The sequence below is a fragment of the Castanea sativa genome, chromosome 1 (genome assembly GCF_040712315.1).
Source record: "Castanea sativa cultivar Marrone di Chiusa Pesio chromosome 1, ASM4071231v1".
NCBI classification, from domain to species: Eukaryota; Viridiplantae; Streptophyta; class Magnoliopsida; order Fagales; family Fagaceae; genus Castanea; species Castanea sativa.
This window is the reverse complement of record NC_134013.1, coordinates 86268020-86284818: the sequence shown is the minus strand read 5'-3', so window position 1 is coordinate 86284818 and position 16799 is coordinate 86268020. Positions and strand designations below refer to the sequence as shown.

General features: G+C 31.8%; 2 protein-coding genes across 2 annotated transcripts; one reads left to right on the top strand and one right to left on the bottom strand.

Annotated features, from left to right (window-relative positions):
* Positions 1–852: 852 nt before the first annotated feature.
* On the top strand, positions 853–2256 carry LOC142631230 (G-type lectin S-receptor-like serine/threonine-protein kinase At5g24080). Its single transcript, XM_075805378.1, has one exon. It carries the CDS (start codon positions 944–946, stop codon positions 2033–2035), a length of 1092 nt encoding a protein of 363 aa, XP_075661493.1. The 5' UTR covers positions 853–943; the 3' UTR covers positions 2036–2256.
* A 1137-nt stretch (positions 2257–3393) lies between these two features.
* On the bottom strand, positions 3394–6367 carry LOC142631155 (rust resistance kinase Lr10-like). Its single transcript, XM_075805283.1, has 2 exons — positions 6095–6367; positions 3394–4861 (listed from the first exon to the last, which is right to left on the bottom strand). The coding sequence occupies exons 1-2, from the start codon at positions 6279–6281 to the stop codon at positions 3558–3560; spliced, it is 1491 nt and encodes a 496-aa protein (XP_075661398.1). The 5' UTR covers positions 6282–6367; the 3' UTR covers positions 3394–3557.
* Between the last annotated feature and the right edge of the window lie 10432 nt (positions 6368–16799).

Below are 16799 nucleotides of genomic sequence, written 5' to 3'. Positions count from 1 at the left end.
AGCTCCATAAATGTTTTGCGTGTTCTGTGTACATTTGGGAAACATAACTTTCCCTAAAACTCAGCTTTTTAAACACACCAAACACTGAAACAGTATTTGCTTTTTCAAAAATTGCTTTTTGGGGCTACAAAAGCCGAAACAAACAGGCACTTAGTCACATTCATTTGCTTTTAAAAATTGAGAGGATTAGGGTTGTTGGCTGACATAGGGCAAATAATGTCTGCTTGTTCAAATGTCGTCGCACACAATGCCCTGAAAGTTCTTGTCAAGCTCGTCATTCCTAGGAATGTACGTACGGCGGCTTAAGAATGTCATAATCCTCTGACTGAGCTAAATGTTTTGTCATTTTATCATATATTCACAATAAAGAAGAAAAAACTAATACATTGAAGGGGAATTATTAATTGGTCAAGACAAGGCTGTCATTTTATAGAAATCAAGCTTTGATATTCTCTCTTTTGTTGCGAACTTGATGTTGTATATATATATATATATATATATTTATCATCTATTCAGCAGTTTTCTAATAAGTTCATCTTTTTCGAATGCTATAGACTATGGAGTTTGTGGGGGTGCTTTTAAGTTTTTAAGTCAGTACTCAGCAGTTCATTTCCTGAATAATGTCCAGTGCAGGTGATGGAGGGGAAGCAAATCCAGAAGCAAACAAAGTTATCAATATTGTTGTTTGGAGCAGCAGGGGTAATATTATAAATCCATCATTTTTATTTATTTCTTTTCCAGTTTTGTGTTTTCAACACTTTTTTTTTCTCCATTTACATGCATGATTATTACAAATAATTCTGAACAGCTGTGTGGTTCTTATTGAATTCTCTACACTGCAGAATACATGAGATTCACCAAGCTTGTTATTTTGGTTTTGATATACCTAAAAAGGGCTAGAAATAGAAGGAATAACAGAAATATTAGTTCGGATACAGAATACATGAGATTCACCATGGATGAATTTCTCAACAATATGGAAAGAGAGAAGCCAATCAGATTTAGCTCTCAGCAGCTCACGATTGCAACAGAAAACTTCACTAATTTGTTGGGTTCAGGAGGATTTGGATCAGTCTATAAGGGGATCTTTATTAATGGAGTCGCAGTGGCAGTGAAGGTTCTAAATAGGAATTCTGATGAGAGAATTGAGGATCAGTTCAAGGCAGAAATGAGTACAATTGGAAGAGTTCATCACTTTAATCTCGTACGTCTTTATGGTTTCTGTTTTGAGGCACACGTGAAAGCAGTTGTTTATGAGTACATGAAAAATGGCTCACTTGACCAGTATTTATTCCGTGAAAACAACATCTTAGGATTTGAAAAGCTTCATGAGACTGCAATTGGGAGAGCCAGAGGGATTGCTTACTTGCAAGAAAAGTGTCAACAACAAATAATACATTACGATATTAAACCAGGAAACACTCTTTTGGATGATAACTTCTTTCCTAAGATAGTTGATTTTGGTTTGGCCAAGCCCTTTAACAGGGAAAATGCACATATCACCATGATAGCAGGAAGGGGGACACCTGGTTATGCTGCACTGGAAATGTGGACGCCATATCCTGTAACCCACAAGTGTGATGTTTATAGCTTTGGGATGCTATTATTTGAAATCATAGGGAAGAGAAAGAACCTCGATGATAGTCTTCCAGAGAGCCAAGAGTGGTTCCCAATTTGGGTTTGGAATAAGTTCGAAAGTGGAGAACTAGGAGAGTTGACCATTGTTTGTGGCATAGACGAGAAATATAGAATGACAGCAGAGAGAATGATGAAAGTAGCTTTCTGGTGTGTTCAGCATAGGCCTGAGTCGAGACCTATGATGAGTTCTGTAGTGAAGATGTTGGAAGGAGCAGTAGAGATTCCTACATCTTTAAACCCATTTCAGCACATGTTGATTGTTACTCCTTGCACTAATGCACCTTCCCATCCTACAAATACTGATAGCACTCTTGATTTGGAATATTCCCCTCAAATTAGCTTTGTAGGTACAACTCCCGTGATGAGGAAATTTGAGATTGAATTAGCCACTACTTAGGTGGGCTGAAGAGCATTGGTTTGTGTGTGAGTGTGATCCGTGTACTAATTTTTCGTCTATGTACATAACTCAAGGATACTGTCACTATGTTTACATAGAAATTCATACTGTGCCATTTGAATTTGATTATATATTTCCTTGTAATCTGTACACCCCCCCCCCCCCCCCCTTTAAGGTACAAACCATCATCTTAAAAATGAGATTGATCAGAAAATTGGACGTTCTCCCAATAAAGAACTAGTCATTCAATTCAAACATATTAAAGATATCTAAGCAAGAGCCCCCAGGCCACTGAATAATCAGTTCTTTCCACCAGTTAGAACTAAGCAAGAGAGACCCCCACAGATTGCACAGGATTCTGTTCTGCAGAGTCTTCAAACTTCATGCAGCAACCAGCTCTAGATTTCACATCCCATACAATGGCTTGAATGATGCTCTCTTCAAAATTTCTTCGCAATCATATGTGATACACAGTAGCTTCCCAAGCTACCTTGTATACAAAAGATTTGAGACCCATTCCCTACAGAGCTTTGACACCAAAGTCTAAGATTTCAGACCAGCTCTGCCTCTACAAAACGCACCCAATATATATCACCTTTACATCCCTAATTATGAGTCTGTCATGGTTTGTTAATCTGTATTTAAGTGCCAAGGTTATAGATGCATGTATTTGATCTTTCAAGGATCAACACTGGAGCAAGATTAGCAAAATTGTGTCTCTACTCAGTTAGAAGTAATCTGTGCCTTTCTGAACATGACATGACTGCTAAGCAAACTGTGTCCAAAATTTCTGCTATGAAGTGGAAAATTGTTTGGACTATATTTTTCTTATTGATTTGTACCAAAGTATATCCATTGTGAAATTTATCAGTAATTTAAATTTCTTTCATGATTTTGTTTGTACAACCCCTGCCTCAAAGTCTTCTCAAATTTAGTGTATGATATCTCAACTGTGTCGCTGTCATCTGCCTCTTACAGTTCTCTATTTATCACAAATACACACACACACACAAAAGGGCCAGCAGTATTATGAGTTATTCTTATTATTCCTAAAGAAGAATCACCTCTGATTTACCTTCTTCAACTTGGTAATCCTCTATTTTTGTATACTTAAGAAATTTTCTTTCTTGTCAAATTATAGAATCTAAACATCATATCATAGAGTTAACAAAAGGAAAAAGAAAAAGATGAAAGAATCAAAACCCACATTAGACTATCCTTAACCATTGTTGGTTGGTTTGGAAGGGTTGAACCTGCTAACAACAATTTTTATTATTATCATTTTAATCTCTTCTCAAGTAAAAAAACCTTTGAAGCACTTTTTATTGTATATATGTCATGGCATTGATGTCAATTCATGAACAATGCAATCGTGTATCATGTATGTAAACATTATTAAAGAATGTTATACATCTGCATACATCTATACATATACAACCATAATCTTTTTCTTTTCTTTTTCTTTTTTTTTTTTTTCTTTTTTTTGAGAAAAATATACAACCATAATCTGAGTAACTATAGACTAAGTAGCTAATTCAATCTCAAAAGTTCTATGCACAGGTTTGGAATTAGGTTGCTCAAGAGTGTTTGCACTTAATGATGATATTGATGTAGTATACGAACCCCCATTGCTTCCATTATCTAGGTTCATAGTTGGATTAGGAGATACCATGTGCTCAAAAGGAAAAGGTGGTGGAGTAATTTCCATGCTCCCCTCCAACATCTTCACCACAGTGCTCATTAGAGGTCTGTCATCAGGTGAATACTGAACACACCACAGAGCCACCATTATCACCCTCTCTGCCTTTTCTTTGTCCTTCTCTTCAATCCCACAAAGTGACATCATAACTGCTAATTCAGTATTGTCAAACATGTCCCATGTCCATCGTGGAAGCCATTGTCGTGACTCAGTTTGATTCTCATCAAAATTTCTTCTCCTCCCCACAATTTCAAAGAGCAGCATTCCAAAGCTGTAAACATCACACTTGTGAGTCACAGGATAAGGCTTCCAGAGCTCAGGAGCAGCATATCCTGGTGTTCCTCTGCCATTTGTTAATAGTAAGTGACTACTTCCTCTGTTACAAAGCTTTGCTAATCCAAAATCAGCAACTTTTGGATTCAAATTTTTATCAAGAAGTACATTTCCTGGCTTTATATCATAGTGAATAATTCTTTGTTGACATTCCTCATGCAAATAAGCAATCCCTTTTGCAGTTCCAACTGCAATGTCATAAAGCTTCCCCCATTCCAACATCTCTTGGCTGTTCTCGCGGAATAAGAAGTTGTCAAGGCTACCATTTTCCATGCACTCGTAAACAAGTGCTCTCATCATGGGGTCGAAGCAAAAACCATAGAGTCTAACTAAGTTGATATGGTAGGTTCTTCCCATGGTGCTAACTTCCGCCATAAACTGCTCTTCAACTCGCTTATTCAATTCACCATTAAGCACTTTGACAGCCACTTGCATTCCATTTGGGAATTGCCCTTTGAAGACTACACCAAAACCGCCTGAACCCAATATGGTGGAGTAATTTTCTGTGAATTCTGCAAGTTGTTTAGGTGAGAACCTGATGGGCTTCTCTCTTGCCATGTTGCTGAGGAATCTCTCCATGGTTGCATGCTCGACTTGTGAGTCTCTAAGTACTGGGAAAAGTGGTGTTTCTGCTTTTTCGATGTCTTCGGATGATGAATGTGGATTTGAAGCTTTATCAGTGTCTGCAGTGGCTAAACTGGTATAAGCTGGAATTGCAGTCCCTGCCTTCCTCAAACAATCAATAATGGCATATACTATGGCTACAATTGCAACCATCATCACCACACCTGAAACTGAAAATTGGAGGAGAATTAATTCAATTATGCCATACAAATTTGTACACTCAAATTCAGGACAAACTTATTTTTGGGTAAGAATTTCTAAGTAACAACATTTTCAAAAGTAATAGTATTTTTTCATGAAGGGAAAATTACAGTATACCCTTAAACATTGAGCTCCATTGTAGTTAACTTTGTGATATTTATCTCCTTGTAATTTTTTTTTTTAATGAGCCGTTTCTACTAGCTCTAACAGAATTTGATGATGTAGCAAGTGCCAAATCACATCTTGAGAAAGAATTGAAGAAAAATACGTTTCTACTTTCTACCTCACATTTCTAGTTCTCTCACTTTCTTCTTCAATCATTGTTTGGCTTTCTGTTTGTTCACAAAACATAAGTTCTAACGTAAAAAAATGTTTTTCTTAATTCTTTCTCTATGGGTGTTGTTGTCACTTGCCACAACAACCTTTGGTTTAGCATAAGAGCACATTGCGTTTAATATGATAACCTAAAAGGCTAAAACCCCGACAACATATGGTATTACAAAACCATGGTAGTCCTTGCTAGCAATATCTTATATTTTAGGGGAAGACATATTTATGATTGTTAGAAGTTGGTCGAACTTGGCAAACCAAGTCGCCCATTACTGGTTAGGACCTATTTATTTAATTAGCTCCCCATGTAACATATATAAAGGGACATGCTCTCTATCACTTGGGGGTGGATTATAAAGGGGTGTAACTTGGGTAATTGATGCAAAAGAAAAAAGCAGAAGAAAACTCTCCCTCTCTCTTATGCTCTTAGATTCTCTCTATCATGGTTTTTAGACTCTGGATTTTGTGTGCCTTCTCTAATAGCAAACCCCACCATGAGCAGTAGATATTTGGAACACTAAGGCAAATTTACAATGTAAAGCAACCATATTCAAGGTCATAGATGCATGTATTCGATCTTTCAATGATACTATCACAGGATAGTAGAGAAGGGTTTGATTCCCTCCTTGTGTAACTTCGATTCTAAGTGCGAACTAACATTTCCAGAACTAACAGTACTTCTTTTCAACAAAAAAAAAAAAAAAAGAAAAAAAAAAAGCTGAAAGCTGAAACATCAATGAGAGACTGAAACTGAATAAATATAAACATAAAACAGCAAACTCTTTTTTGGTTAGACTTAGACGCAACAACTGAAACAGTAACCAACAACAGAACATATATGCATGATGATTCAAACACTTCAAATAGCTTACCAATAGAAGCTATTGTAGCCCATTTCATTGTAGAACTAACCCCATCATTGAAATTTTTGAAAACATTCTGGGCTTCATTGTCCATACTGCTGAATCCACCATAGGAATCCACTTGGGAATCCTTGGCACCAATCAAATGGCCATGACTATCAAAAACAAACTGGATTGGAGGAAGGCTCCTAGTCATCACTTTTCTATAGGTATAAGTTTCAACCAAATTCTCTCAAGAAGATGAATATGTCAGTGATGATAATGATAACGATTACGTTACAAAAGCAAGCATAAAATATATGTAAGTAAATCATGGATTTGCCACCACTTACGATCTTGACTTTGACTATATAACGCGTTTTCAATCCTAAAACTTAAAAAAAGTCTCCAAACGAAACTTCCTCGCAAACGTTGTCTTGAAGACCAAAAAAAAGAAAAACTCCTTTCTTGAGATACACTGTTTATAATTCTGACTTTTAAAACTAATAAATATATGATAAATTTACATGATTTTCAGGGTCATGTGTTTGAAATCATCACAAGTTTAGTTCATTTTGACGGTTTGTGGATCCGCACTTGTGTAACAAGTTTTTTTCTTAGGCCATGTTAACAGTACTCTTAAAATAATTATTAATAAATCATGTTATCAATTGTTAATAAATTATATTAGAAAAATTTTAACATCATTTTCATAAGAAATAAAAACAGCTATTAATATAATTAATTGCTTTACCATTTTTTCATAACATTAATTACTGGTTTCCTTTTTTTTTCTTTAATCACTAGTTTAGTTCATTTTGGCCGTGTGTGGATCAACAGGTTTTTCCTAGAAAAAATTGTCTCGAAGTGATAATAAAGTCCAAAAGTCTAAAACCAGGACTTGGTCAAATTAAAAGGGCTCATGTAAATTTCAGCCAGTCTTGGCAAACCAGTAGACTTGGACGGGTTTAGATTCGATTCGGTTGGGTATTGGCTAAAAATGAGTAGGGCCGAAATTGGTTTTAAAATCTTTGATCCGTATCCAATTTTTAATGAGTCGGATTAATCGGTATAATTCATCTTTTTTTTTAACATACGAAAAAAAATTAAAAAAAATAAATAAACTTTGGTATATTACTCTTATCTTCCTTTCAAAAACACCTAAGATGAGAAAAAAAAAATACTCAAAAATAAAAGTTACATGTATAATAGTATATAAATTTTTAAGTTTGTAATTAAAGGTTTACTAAACTAATAATTACATAAAAAATATAAGAATACCTCGATATGGGATACTGTATACCAAATATGAACCTCATGTAAACCTGTCATTTATAAAATGACAAAATTTAGTTACAAAATTAATTGTAACCTTAGGCTACACTATATAATTTATAAACTTATATTTTATAAATAATTTTAAATTACAAAAACTTGCAATTTAAATAATTTATTGATGGTATAACTATTTATTTTTAATTTTCTATAAATTTTGCAAGTATAAATGATATAACAAGAAAATGTAATCTAATGGTGGATTTTCAAAATTCACATTCAATAAAAAGATATTAAGTAAAGTTATAGTCTAAGGTTATAACCAATTTTGTGTCTAAATTTTGTCCTTTATAAAAAATATGAAATAAATTTTTTTGGGATTTAGGTGTATGTTGGCATATTTTTGTGTCAAACCAAGTGTTTACTCAACTTTCAGCGATAATGTTAAAAACAATAAACTAACTTTGATGAACTGCTATTGTGTTCTTTTTATTTCTTTATTATATTGCTTTGAATTGTGGTTTTTTTTTTCCTAAAAAAACTATGACTTTTCTATTTGTTAAACTATTTACTTTAGGAATAAAAACAATATAATCTATTATTGCTATTTGTTAAACTATTTACTTTAGGAATAAAAACAATTAATCTATTAGAATCTCAAGTGATTAGCCTAGTGATTTCTAAAGCCACATGAGATTCTAGATTTGAAACATTTATTTAATATATTAGGTTCATCCTCAAAAGATTCCTCTGTGTTATTATTTAGTGTGTGTGGGACAGTAAAACTATACACACCCAGGAGAATAGTAAGATATTCGAAGAATTTTTGACATCCTTATTAGGGGAAAAAATCTAATAAGTAGAATGCTTGGGTTAATCTTAGTTTTTTTTTTTTTCAAATTTAAATCACATACAAAAATTATTAAATATATAAATTTTTAAGAATAAAACAAAGCATGGGATGTGTAATAAGTAGCATGTCAAATATATCCAGTTTATCATAATCATGGTAGGATTACAAATGAACTACATAGAACAATGTTTGTTTAACTTAAGCAATGGAGGGACATGTTCTAGATTTGTACACTCAAATTTAGGAAAAAAGTATTTCTCATGTTAAAATACAAATAAGAAATTAAAAAGATGTAGAAGGAGAGAATGGAAACGTGGTTTGACGTAGTGGCCCATGTTTACAACCAAAAACCCAAGCAACCATATTTTGCTATATTGAATTGTATGTAACAATAAATTGATCAATATATGGTACATATAAAAATACTTAGCATGGATGGTAACCTAAAACCGTGAAAACATGTGATATTACAAAACCATGGTAGTCCATGGTGACAATATCCTATATTTAAGGTGATACATATTTATGATTGTTAGAAGTTGGTCAAGCTTGGCCAACCAGGTCACCCGTTAGTGGGCAAGACCTATTTAATGGATTAACCACATGTAACATATATACATGTCACTTGGGGGTGGCTTATAAAGGGGTGTGATTTGTGTAATTGATGCAAAAGATAAAAGTAGAAGAAAACTCTCTCTCCCTTATGCTCTTAGATTTTCTCTATCATGGTTTCTAGGTTTTTAGACCATGAATTTTGTGTCCTGCTCTAATAGTAGACCCTACCATGAGCAGTAGATATTGGGAACCCTAAGACAAAATTACAACGTAAAACAACCACATACAAGGTTATAGATGCTTGTGTTCGATCTTTCGAAGATACTATATATCACAGGATAGCAGAAAAGGGTTTGATTCCCTCCTTGTGTAACTTGTTTTTAAAATAAAAAATAAAAACAGACCCAAAAAAAAAAACTATAAATGTTTAAATAGAGACCAAAATTGAATAAACATAAAAAATTTACTATAGTTAAACTCAGATAGAGATAGAAGATGCTAACTCAGAGCGTCCTCCTTATCCATTTTTAATTCATCAAAAAAATAAAATAAACATAAATATAAACATAAGAAACAGCAACCACTTTTCTTATTTGAAACAAGTTGTAGGATTCATATAACAGACAGCAACCGAGAAAACATATATGCAGGATTCAAACATTTCTAATGGCTTACCAAGAGAAGCTATTATAGCCCATTTCATTGTGGAACTAACCACATCATTGAAACTATTGAATGCATTCTGGGCCTCCTCTTCCATTTCCATATTGCCGAATCCAGGATAGCCGAATCCCCTGTAGGAGTGTACTTGGGACTCCTTGGCTTGGACCAAACGGCCATTTCTATCAAGGACAAGCTGAATTGGAGGAAAGCTCATAGTCATCACTTTTCTATAGGTAAGCTTCAACCAAATTCTCAAGAAGATGAATATGATAATGATAATGATTTACCGAACAAAAGCAAACATAAAGTATATTTATGTAAGTAAATCATGGATTTAATTAATCGCCACACTTTAGGATTGACTTTGACAATAATTGTCCTTTTTTCAATAATAAAACTCTACAAGCGAAACTTCCACGCAAAAGCTGTCATTTAAAGACAAAAAAAGAACAAAGAACAAAAAATTATTCCTCATGTATGGATACACATACGCTGTTTATGTGTAGTACCGTGGATTACAACTTATTAAAATTAATAAATATATGTTAAATTTATGTTATCTTTAGGGCATAGATGAACTACGTGTTTAGCACTAATTATTATTAAACATGTTTTTTTGATTGGATTATCAAACATGTTAAGTTATGCATTTTCATTATAATTAAAATCATATTTTTAAAATATAATTTCAGTTGTAAGTCCAGTATGTACAATGTATAAGTATAATCATTCCAAAAAATATATAAATAGCACCATCTCTAATACATATTATAAATCAATTAATATTTTTTATTTGGACCTCTATCATGTAAACGCGAAGAAAAAGAAGAAGTTATTCCAAAAATATATATAAATAGCACCATCTCTAATACATATTAAAAATCAATTAATATTTTTAAAGTAAATTGTTATTTGGACCTCTATCATGTAAAAGAGATTGTTTCAAAACTCAACTGTGGGTTAAAAAAATATAATAAAAGGAAGAAGTGGGGGAAACTCAACTGTGGGTCTGTTGAGAAACCCGCTTGGGCAAGGTTGGAGTGATAATAAAGTCTAAAACCATGACTTTTTTTTTTTTTTTTTTAATTGGAATCGAAAACCATGACTAGGTCAAAGTTAAAGGGCAAGTGATACTAGTATTCAAAAAAATTCGATAACATTCTTATTTCTTCATACTAGTTTTTTTTTAAAAAATTTTTTTATAATAGTTGAGGTGACAAATTTTTATTGATTCTTATTTAAACTCACCACTAACATCAATTTTTTATTTGCCACTAACAATTTGCCATATCATCAAGTGTCCGTTTGACAAAAATTATTTTTACCAACTTATTTTGGTTACTATTCATGGGTCTCACTGTACTATTTCAACTAAAATCTATGATATTTTCAGCAAAAAAATTTCAGTTTCAACAAAATAAGTGGATAAAAAATGTACCTCAAGCGTCAAAAATTTTATGTTTATATACTTTCTCTAAAATGGCTCATGGCAACTTCAGCTAGATGGGTTTCAATTCGATTAAGTTGGATAAAGTTAAAAATGAGTCAGGTAAAAAAAAATTAAATAATAGCTAAAAATGAGTAATGTGCCATAAAAATTACTTATGTAATACATAAATTTTTATGCAGTTAAAGATTCTATTATATATGCATTACAACTGCAATTTTTAATAATCATCATGGTCCATGGGCGGAGGCGGGAGCTTTGACTTTTCAAAAATCTTCTCATTCTCTTGTATTTTTGGTAAAAAGAATAATAATTTTAGACATAAATTTCAATAATAGCTCCCTAAATTTTTACTAAAAACATGTAATGCATTTATATAGTTGGTTAATGTATTTTTTATTCCCACTAATTACTCTTATTTCATACATACTTCATTAAATTAAAGTGTATTTAATATATAACATATGTAATTTTATTTTTTATTAAATTGAGTTGCATATTTTAAAACATGTCAAGACTTGCCCTTTTTTTTTTTTTTTGCAAAGATGTTATTTGATGTAAATACTTTTGTTTAGGTAAGAAAAAATCATATGTTAAATTAAAATTACAAACATTTCATGTATAAGAAATGAAAAAATAATATATATATATATATGTGTGTGTGTGCGCGCGCGCGCGTGCGCGCGTGTACTACATATCTGAGAGGTACTTTTAAATATGCACTACTGTCAATTTCTTTAAGACCTTCTCCCTTCTCCCCTCTCCCCGTGTGTGTGTTAAATATTTAATATTCTAAAAAAAAGTTTATATATATATATATATATATTTATATTTAGCTTCCCCCCTCCTTAGAAAAAATTGTATATGACTCAACTACTGATTATGGAGCGGATGTCATAGGTTGAAATTCTATCAAACCTATAAAAAAATTAAAAAGTTTATATATATTAAAAAATCCAATAATCAGATTTGATATAAACATTATCTTATTTTACTGAGTTTACTCTTTCACAATTTAACTTGAAAAAAAAAATACTAAAAAAACGTTGAAATTAGTGCTCATTATTATATTATAAGATATTAGAGTATCAACAATGGATGGGCCAAATCCCAAATGTAGGCATTTTTTACAATTCTTTTACGATTCAGCCCAAAATCATTGCTCCATTAGATATTGTATTTTGTAACTATAGTAAATAAATAAATAAAATCCAATTGAGCTACAGTACCATCTTCAATGTAAGATGGTACTGTAGCTAATGGGATAAAAAAAAATTTAATACTCTCTCTTCCCTTTTTAACCCGGAAATTTCTCTCTCCTTTCTCATTATTTCTCTTCTTTTCTCTCTCTTCCTTCTCTCTTTCTCATCTGCTCTCTGCACTATTCAGACCCAAGACCCCGTGGGTTTTGACAACGGTGGAATCGGATTGCTTCGATGGGTCAGTGTGACAGCTCCGATGGGTTTGAATCAGAGCTCCAATGGCTCCGATAGTAATTCCGATGAGGCATCCGTGGTGGGTTTCTTTGGAGGTGTGGGTTGCGATCTGGTTTTTGGTATGGATTTTTTGTTGTGATTTTGCTGGGGTGGCAGGTGGTGATTTTTTGTTGTGATTTTGTTGGGTTGAGATCTGGCGAAAGGGAGAGATCTATGATTTTTTGTTGTTGTTGACAACGGTGGAGATCAGCGTAGTGGAGATCGGTGGGTGGCGAGATTGGTGTAACGGAGATCAATGGGTGGCGAGATCGGTGGAGCTGCGGTGGCTGTGGCGTTGTGATCGGCGTGGGTGTTAACGGTTTTTTTTTTTCTAGGTTTGCTGGTATATATGATCGGCGTTGTGGTGGCTACGGCGTTGTGATCGGCGTGATGGTTTCTTTTTTCAGTTTCGCCGATCTGGGTTGATATGGATGATGGAGGAGTTGTGTGGAGGAGTTGGGTTGATATGGATGATGGAGGAGGAGTTTGGAAGAGATCGAAGGAGGTGAAAAGTAAAGTAATGGAGATTCTGGAAGGTGCATGTAAGGATAAAATTGAAAAAAAAAAAAAAACAAAAAAAGGAAAAATATATTTTATTGTGAAGATATATTATTTTAATGAGTAGAATAGAAAAATAAAAGTTGAGATGTTGAGAGTATTGTAAAATAGTATGGTATAATTAATAAAGTAATTTTTTGGAATGGTAAAATATGATAAAATTAGAAAAACCATGCTCTTATGTTAGCTACCTCAAATATGATATAAAATTAGTGACGTATAACCCTGTAAATATATATATATATATATATATATATATATATATATATATATATATATATATATATATATTATTTGACACCTATTCGGCAAATGTTTGCGCGTTTGAACTTAAATAACACCGATTAACAGGCATTAAATAAAACCTTCGTTGACATTCTTGTTTTGGGATATGATCCAGGAAAATATATATATATTATTTGACACCTATTCGGCAAATGTTTGCGCGTTTGAACTTAAATAACACCGATTAACAGGCATTAAATAAAACCTTCGTTGACATTCTTGTTTTGGGATATGATCCAGGAAAGTTCGTTTTTTTTTTTTTTTTTTGAGAATCAGGAAAGTTCGTATTAGTTACGAATTACTTGGAAAAAATAGAAGTATCAGTTGTAAACACTCACGTGCCCTTTGAAAATTTTGACTGGTTCATCAATTAATATTTTTGTTTTAGAAAAGGTAAACAAAAAAGAAAATAAAACTTTTGCGAGTGCATTTCTTTGGTGTATTTGTTTATCGTTTATTTGCTAAAAGTTGGTAAAAATTTAATTCTTTTTCTAGTAAGATTAAACTATAGTTGTATATAGCGGAAAATAAAACTTTAAAAAACTGTATATAAACAAATACTGTAAATAAATAGATTTTTAAAAGAAATTTTTTTGATAAGTTTAAAAGAAATTGATGCCAAAACAAACACTTTTTTTTTAGAAAAAAAAATTGGTAACTAAATTGGTAGCAAGTTTCTCAAAAAATAAATTATTTTTTTAGAAGAAAAAATAAATAAAATTTTTTTGAGAAGAAAAAAATAAATTAATTAAAGGGTTAGCAATTAAGCATAATAATTAAGTGCTTTGGACAATTCTTAAAAGTGGGAAAAAAAATACTTAGAGTTGGGAGAAGTAGACCAAGTGACCAACCCCATTTTCCTTAAAAAAGTAAAAATCAACCAACTAACTTTATTACATTGCGAAAAATGCTAGGAGCACAAAAAGTCTTACAACTTTTACTACAACTCGTCACATGGTTAATTGTGAATGGTGGATGTTAAATAGGTCTACACTTATACCACTTACAATTCACCATGTGGCAAGTTGTGACAAAATTTACTGAACCTTATGTGTCCCTAGCATTATTCTTTTATTTTTTGGTAGAAATCCCTAGCATTATTCTTCAATTATTACTGAAAGTACATTCGGTGAACTTGTGAATATTCTCAAATCTGATAGAGTTTGGCAGTTTGCTCTCTTGAAGTTACGTTCATACTTAAAGACATTATTTAATTTGTGAAAGTTTTCATTCTATTTCTCAACTTTGTGTTTGTGTTTGGTGTGATATATTTTTGTTCACAACTAGTCCGAAGTCCAGGAAAGGAAGAGAGTCACCGTAGGTTAACAGAGAAAATATAAATTTTAATGTCATATATATATTTTGTTGTTGTTATATATGGTATATAGAGATAATTTTGTTGACTTAACAACACACAATAATAACAAAATCTCATAATATTTTCACAATTAATTGAGGATGCTAAACTAAAATATAATAATTATATTGGGACCTATCACAACTCAAAACAAACTTATTTTGAAAATGTTGTGAGATTTTTGTGACTACAAATTTTCTCCAGTTTTAATTATAAAAAATAGAAAGATAAATTACACCATCACTCACGTAGTATAGTGAAATTTGATTTACTATACCTAATTTTCATGAAATAGCACTTTGTCCTTAAAAGATCAAAATATTTGACACTCGCAACCCTTTTTTCCTCCTCAAAATATCAAAATATTTGACACAAATCCCTTTTTTTCCTCCTCAAAATATCAAAATAATTGACACTCTAGTCCTAAATAATTTTTTTTTCAAGGATCAAGTTTCAATTATTTTAATTATTTGGGAGTGGAGTATTATTATTATTATTTTTATTTTTTATTTTTGAAAAAAGGGAATGTGCTTTCTTCAAAAACATGCAAAGTGAGTCTAATTTCATCATAACTTGGGGGTGTTAGTGTAATTTATCTAAAATAAAAATGAAAAGACAGTATTAGTCTTCAATTCAAGCTATATAAAAGCTTGGGTTTGGTGATATTTTCAAAGTGCTACCCCTGGTTTTTTGTTTGCAATGATGAAGAAGAGAATCCTCAGAATAAAACGACATGAAAATGAAAATTATGTTGTTGAGACATCAATTAGCCTCAAAAATCGGATCAGTGAGTTACTAGAAAAAAATTTCCCGGAGTGTATCTCTGACCCTTTGTTTCTCTTCTTTTTTTTCCTCATCTGATCTTAGTTAAGCATTTTCAGGTTTGTGGATATAGTTTATTTGTTCTTTGAACATTTATGTATGATTTTTTTTTTTCTCCTTATCTTTTTACTTAGTTCAATTAATATTTCTTTTGCTGCTCTTTTCTTGGTGAGAAAACTCTAAAATATAATAAATATAAATAAATAATTTATTGGCCATTGGGAAACAAAAGTTTGAATCTAGTTTTTATTGTATCTTGATTTCTTTTCTTACCATACATATATTTGTTGTTGGGAATTGCAGGCAGATGAAGAAACAACATCACTGCTGAATCAAGTGGTTGGGGATTTATTGTAAGTCCAGTATGTACAATGTAGAAATATAATTTTAGTTGTAAGTCCAGTATGTACAATGTATAAGTATAATCATTCCAAAAAATATATAAATAGCACCATCTCTAATACATATTATAAATCAATTAATATTTTTTATTTGGACCTCTATCATGTAAACGCGAAGAAAAAGAAGAAGAAAGAGAAGAAATTATTCCAAAAATATATATAAATAGCACCATCTCTAATACATATTAAAAATCAATTAATATTTTTAAAGTAAATTGTTATTTGGACCTCTATCGTGTAAAAGAGATTGTTTCAAAACTCAACTGTGGGTTAAAAAAAAAATAATAAAAGGAAGAAGTGGGGGAAACTCAACTGTGGGTCTATTGAGAAACCCGCTTGGGCAAGGTTGGAGTGATAATAAAGTCTAAAACCATGACTTCTTTTTTTTTTTTTTTCATTGGAATCGGAAAACCATGACTAGGTCAAAGTTAAAGGGCAAGTGACACTAGTATTCAAAAAAAATTCAATAACATTCTTATTTCTTCATACTAGTTTTTTTTTAGGAAATTTTTTATAATAGTTGAGTTGACAAATTTTTATTGATTCTTATTTAAACTCACCACTAACATCAATTTTTTTTTTGCCACTAACAATTTGTCATATCATCAAGTGTCCGTTTGACAAAAATTATTTTTACCAATTTATTTTGGCTACTATTCATGAGTCTCACTGTACTATTTCAGCTAAAATTTATGGTATTTTCAGCAAAAAGTTTTCAGTTTCAACAAAATAAGCGGATAAAAAACGTACCTCAAGTGTCAAAAATTTTATGTTTATATACTTTCCCTAAAATGGCTCATGGCAACTTCAGCTAGATGGGTTTCAATTCGATTAAGTTGGATAAAGTTAAAAATGAGTCAGGTAAAAAAAAAAATTCAATAATAGCTAAAAATGAGTAATGTGCCATAAAAATTACTTGTGTAATACATATATTTTTATGCAGTTAAAGATTCTATTATATATGCATTACAACTTCAATTTTTAATAATCATCATGGTCCATGGGCGGAGGCAGGAGCTTTGACTTTTCAAAAATCTTCTCATT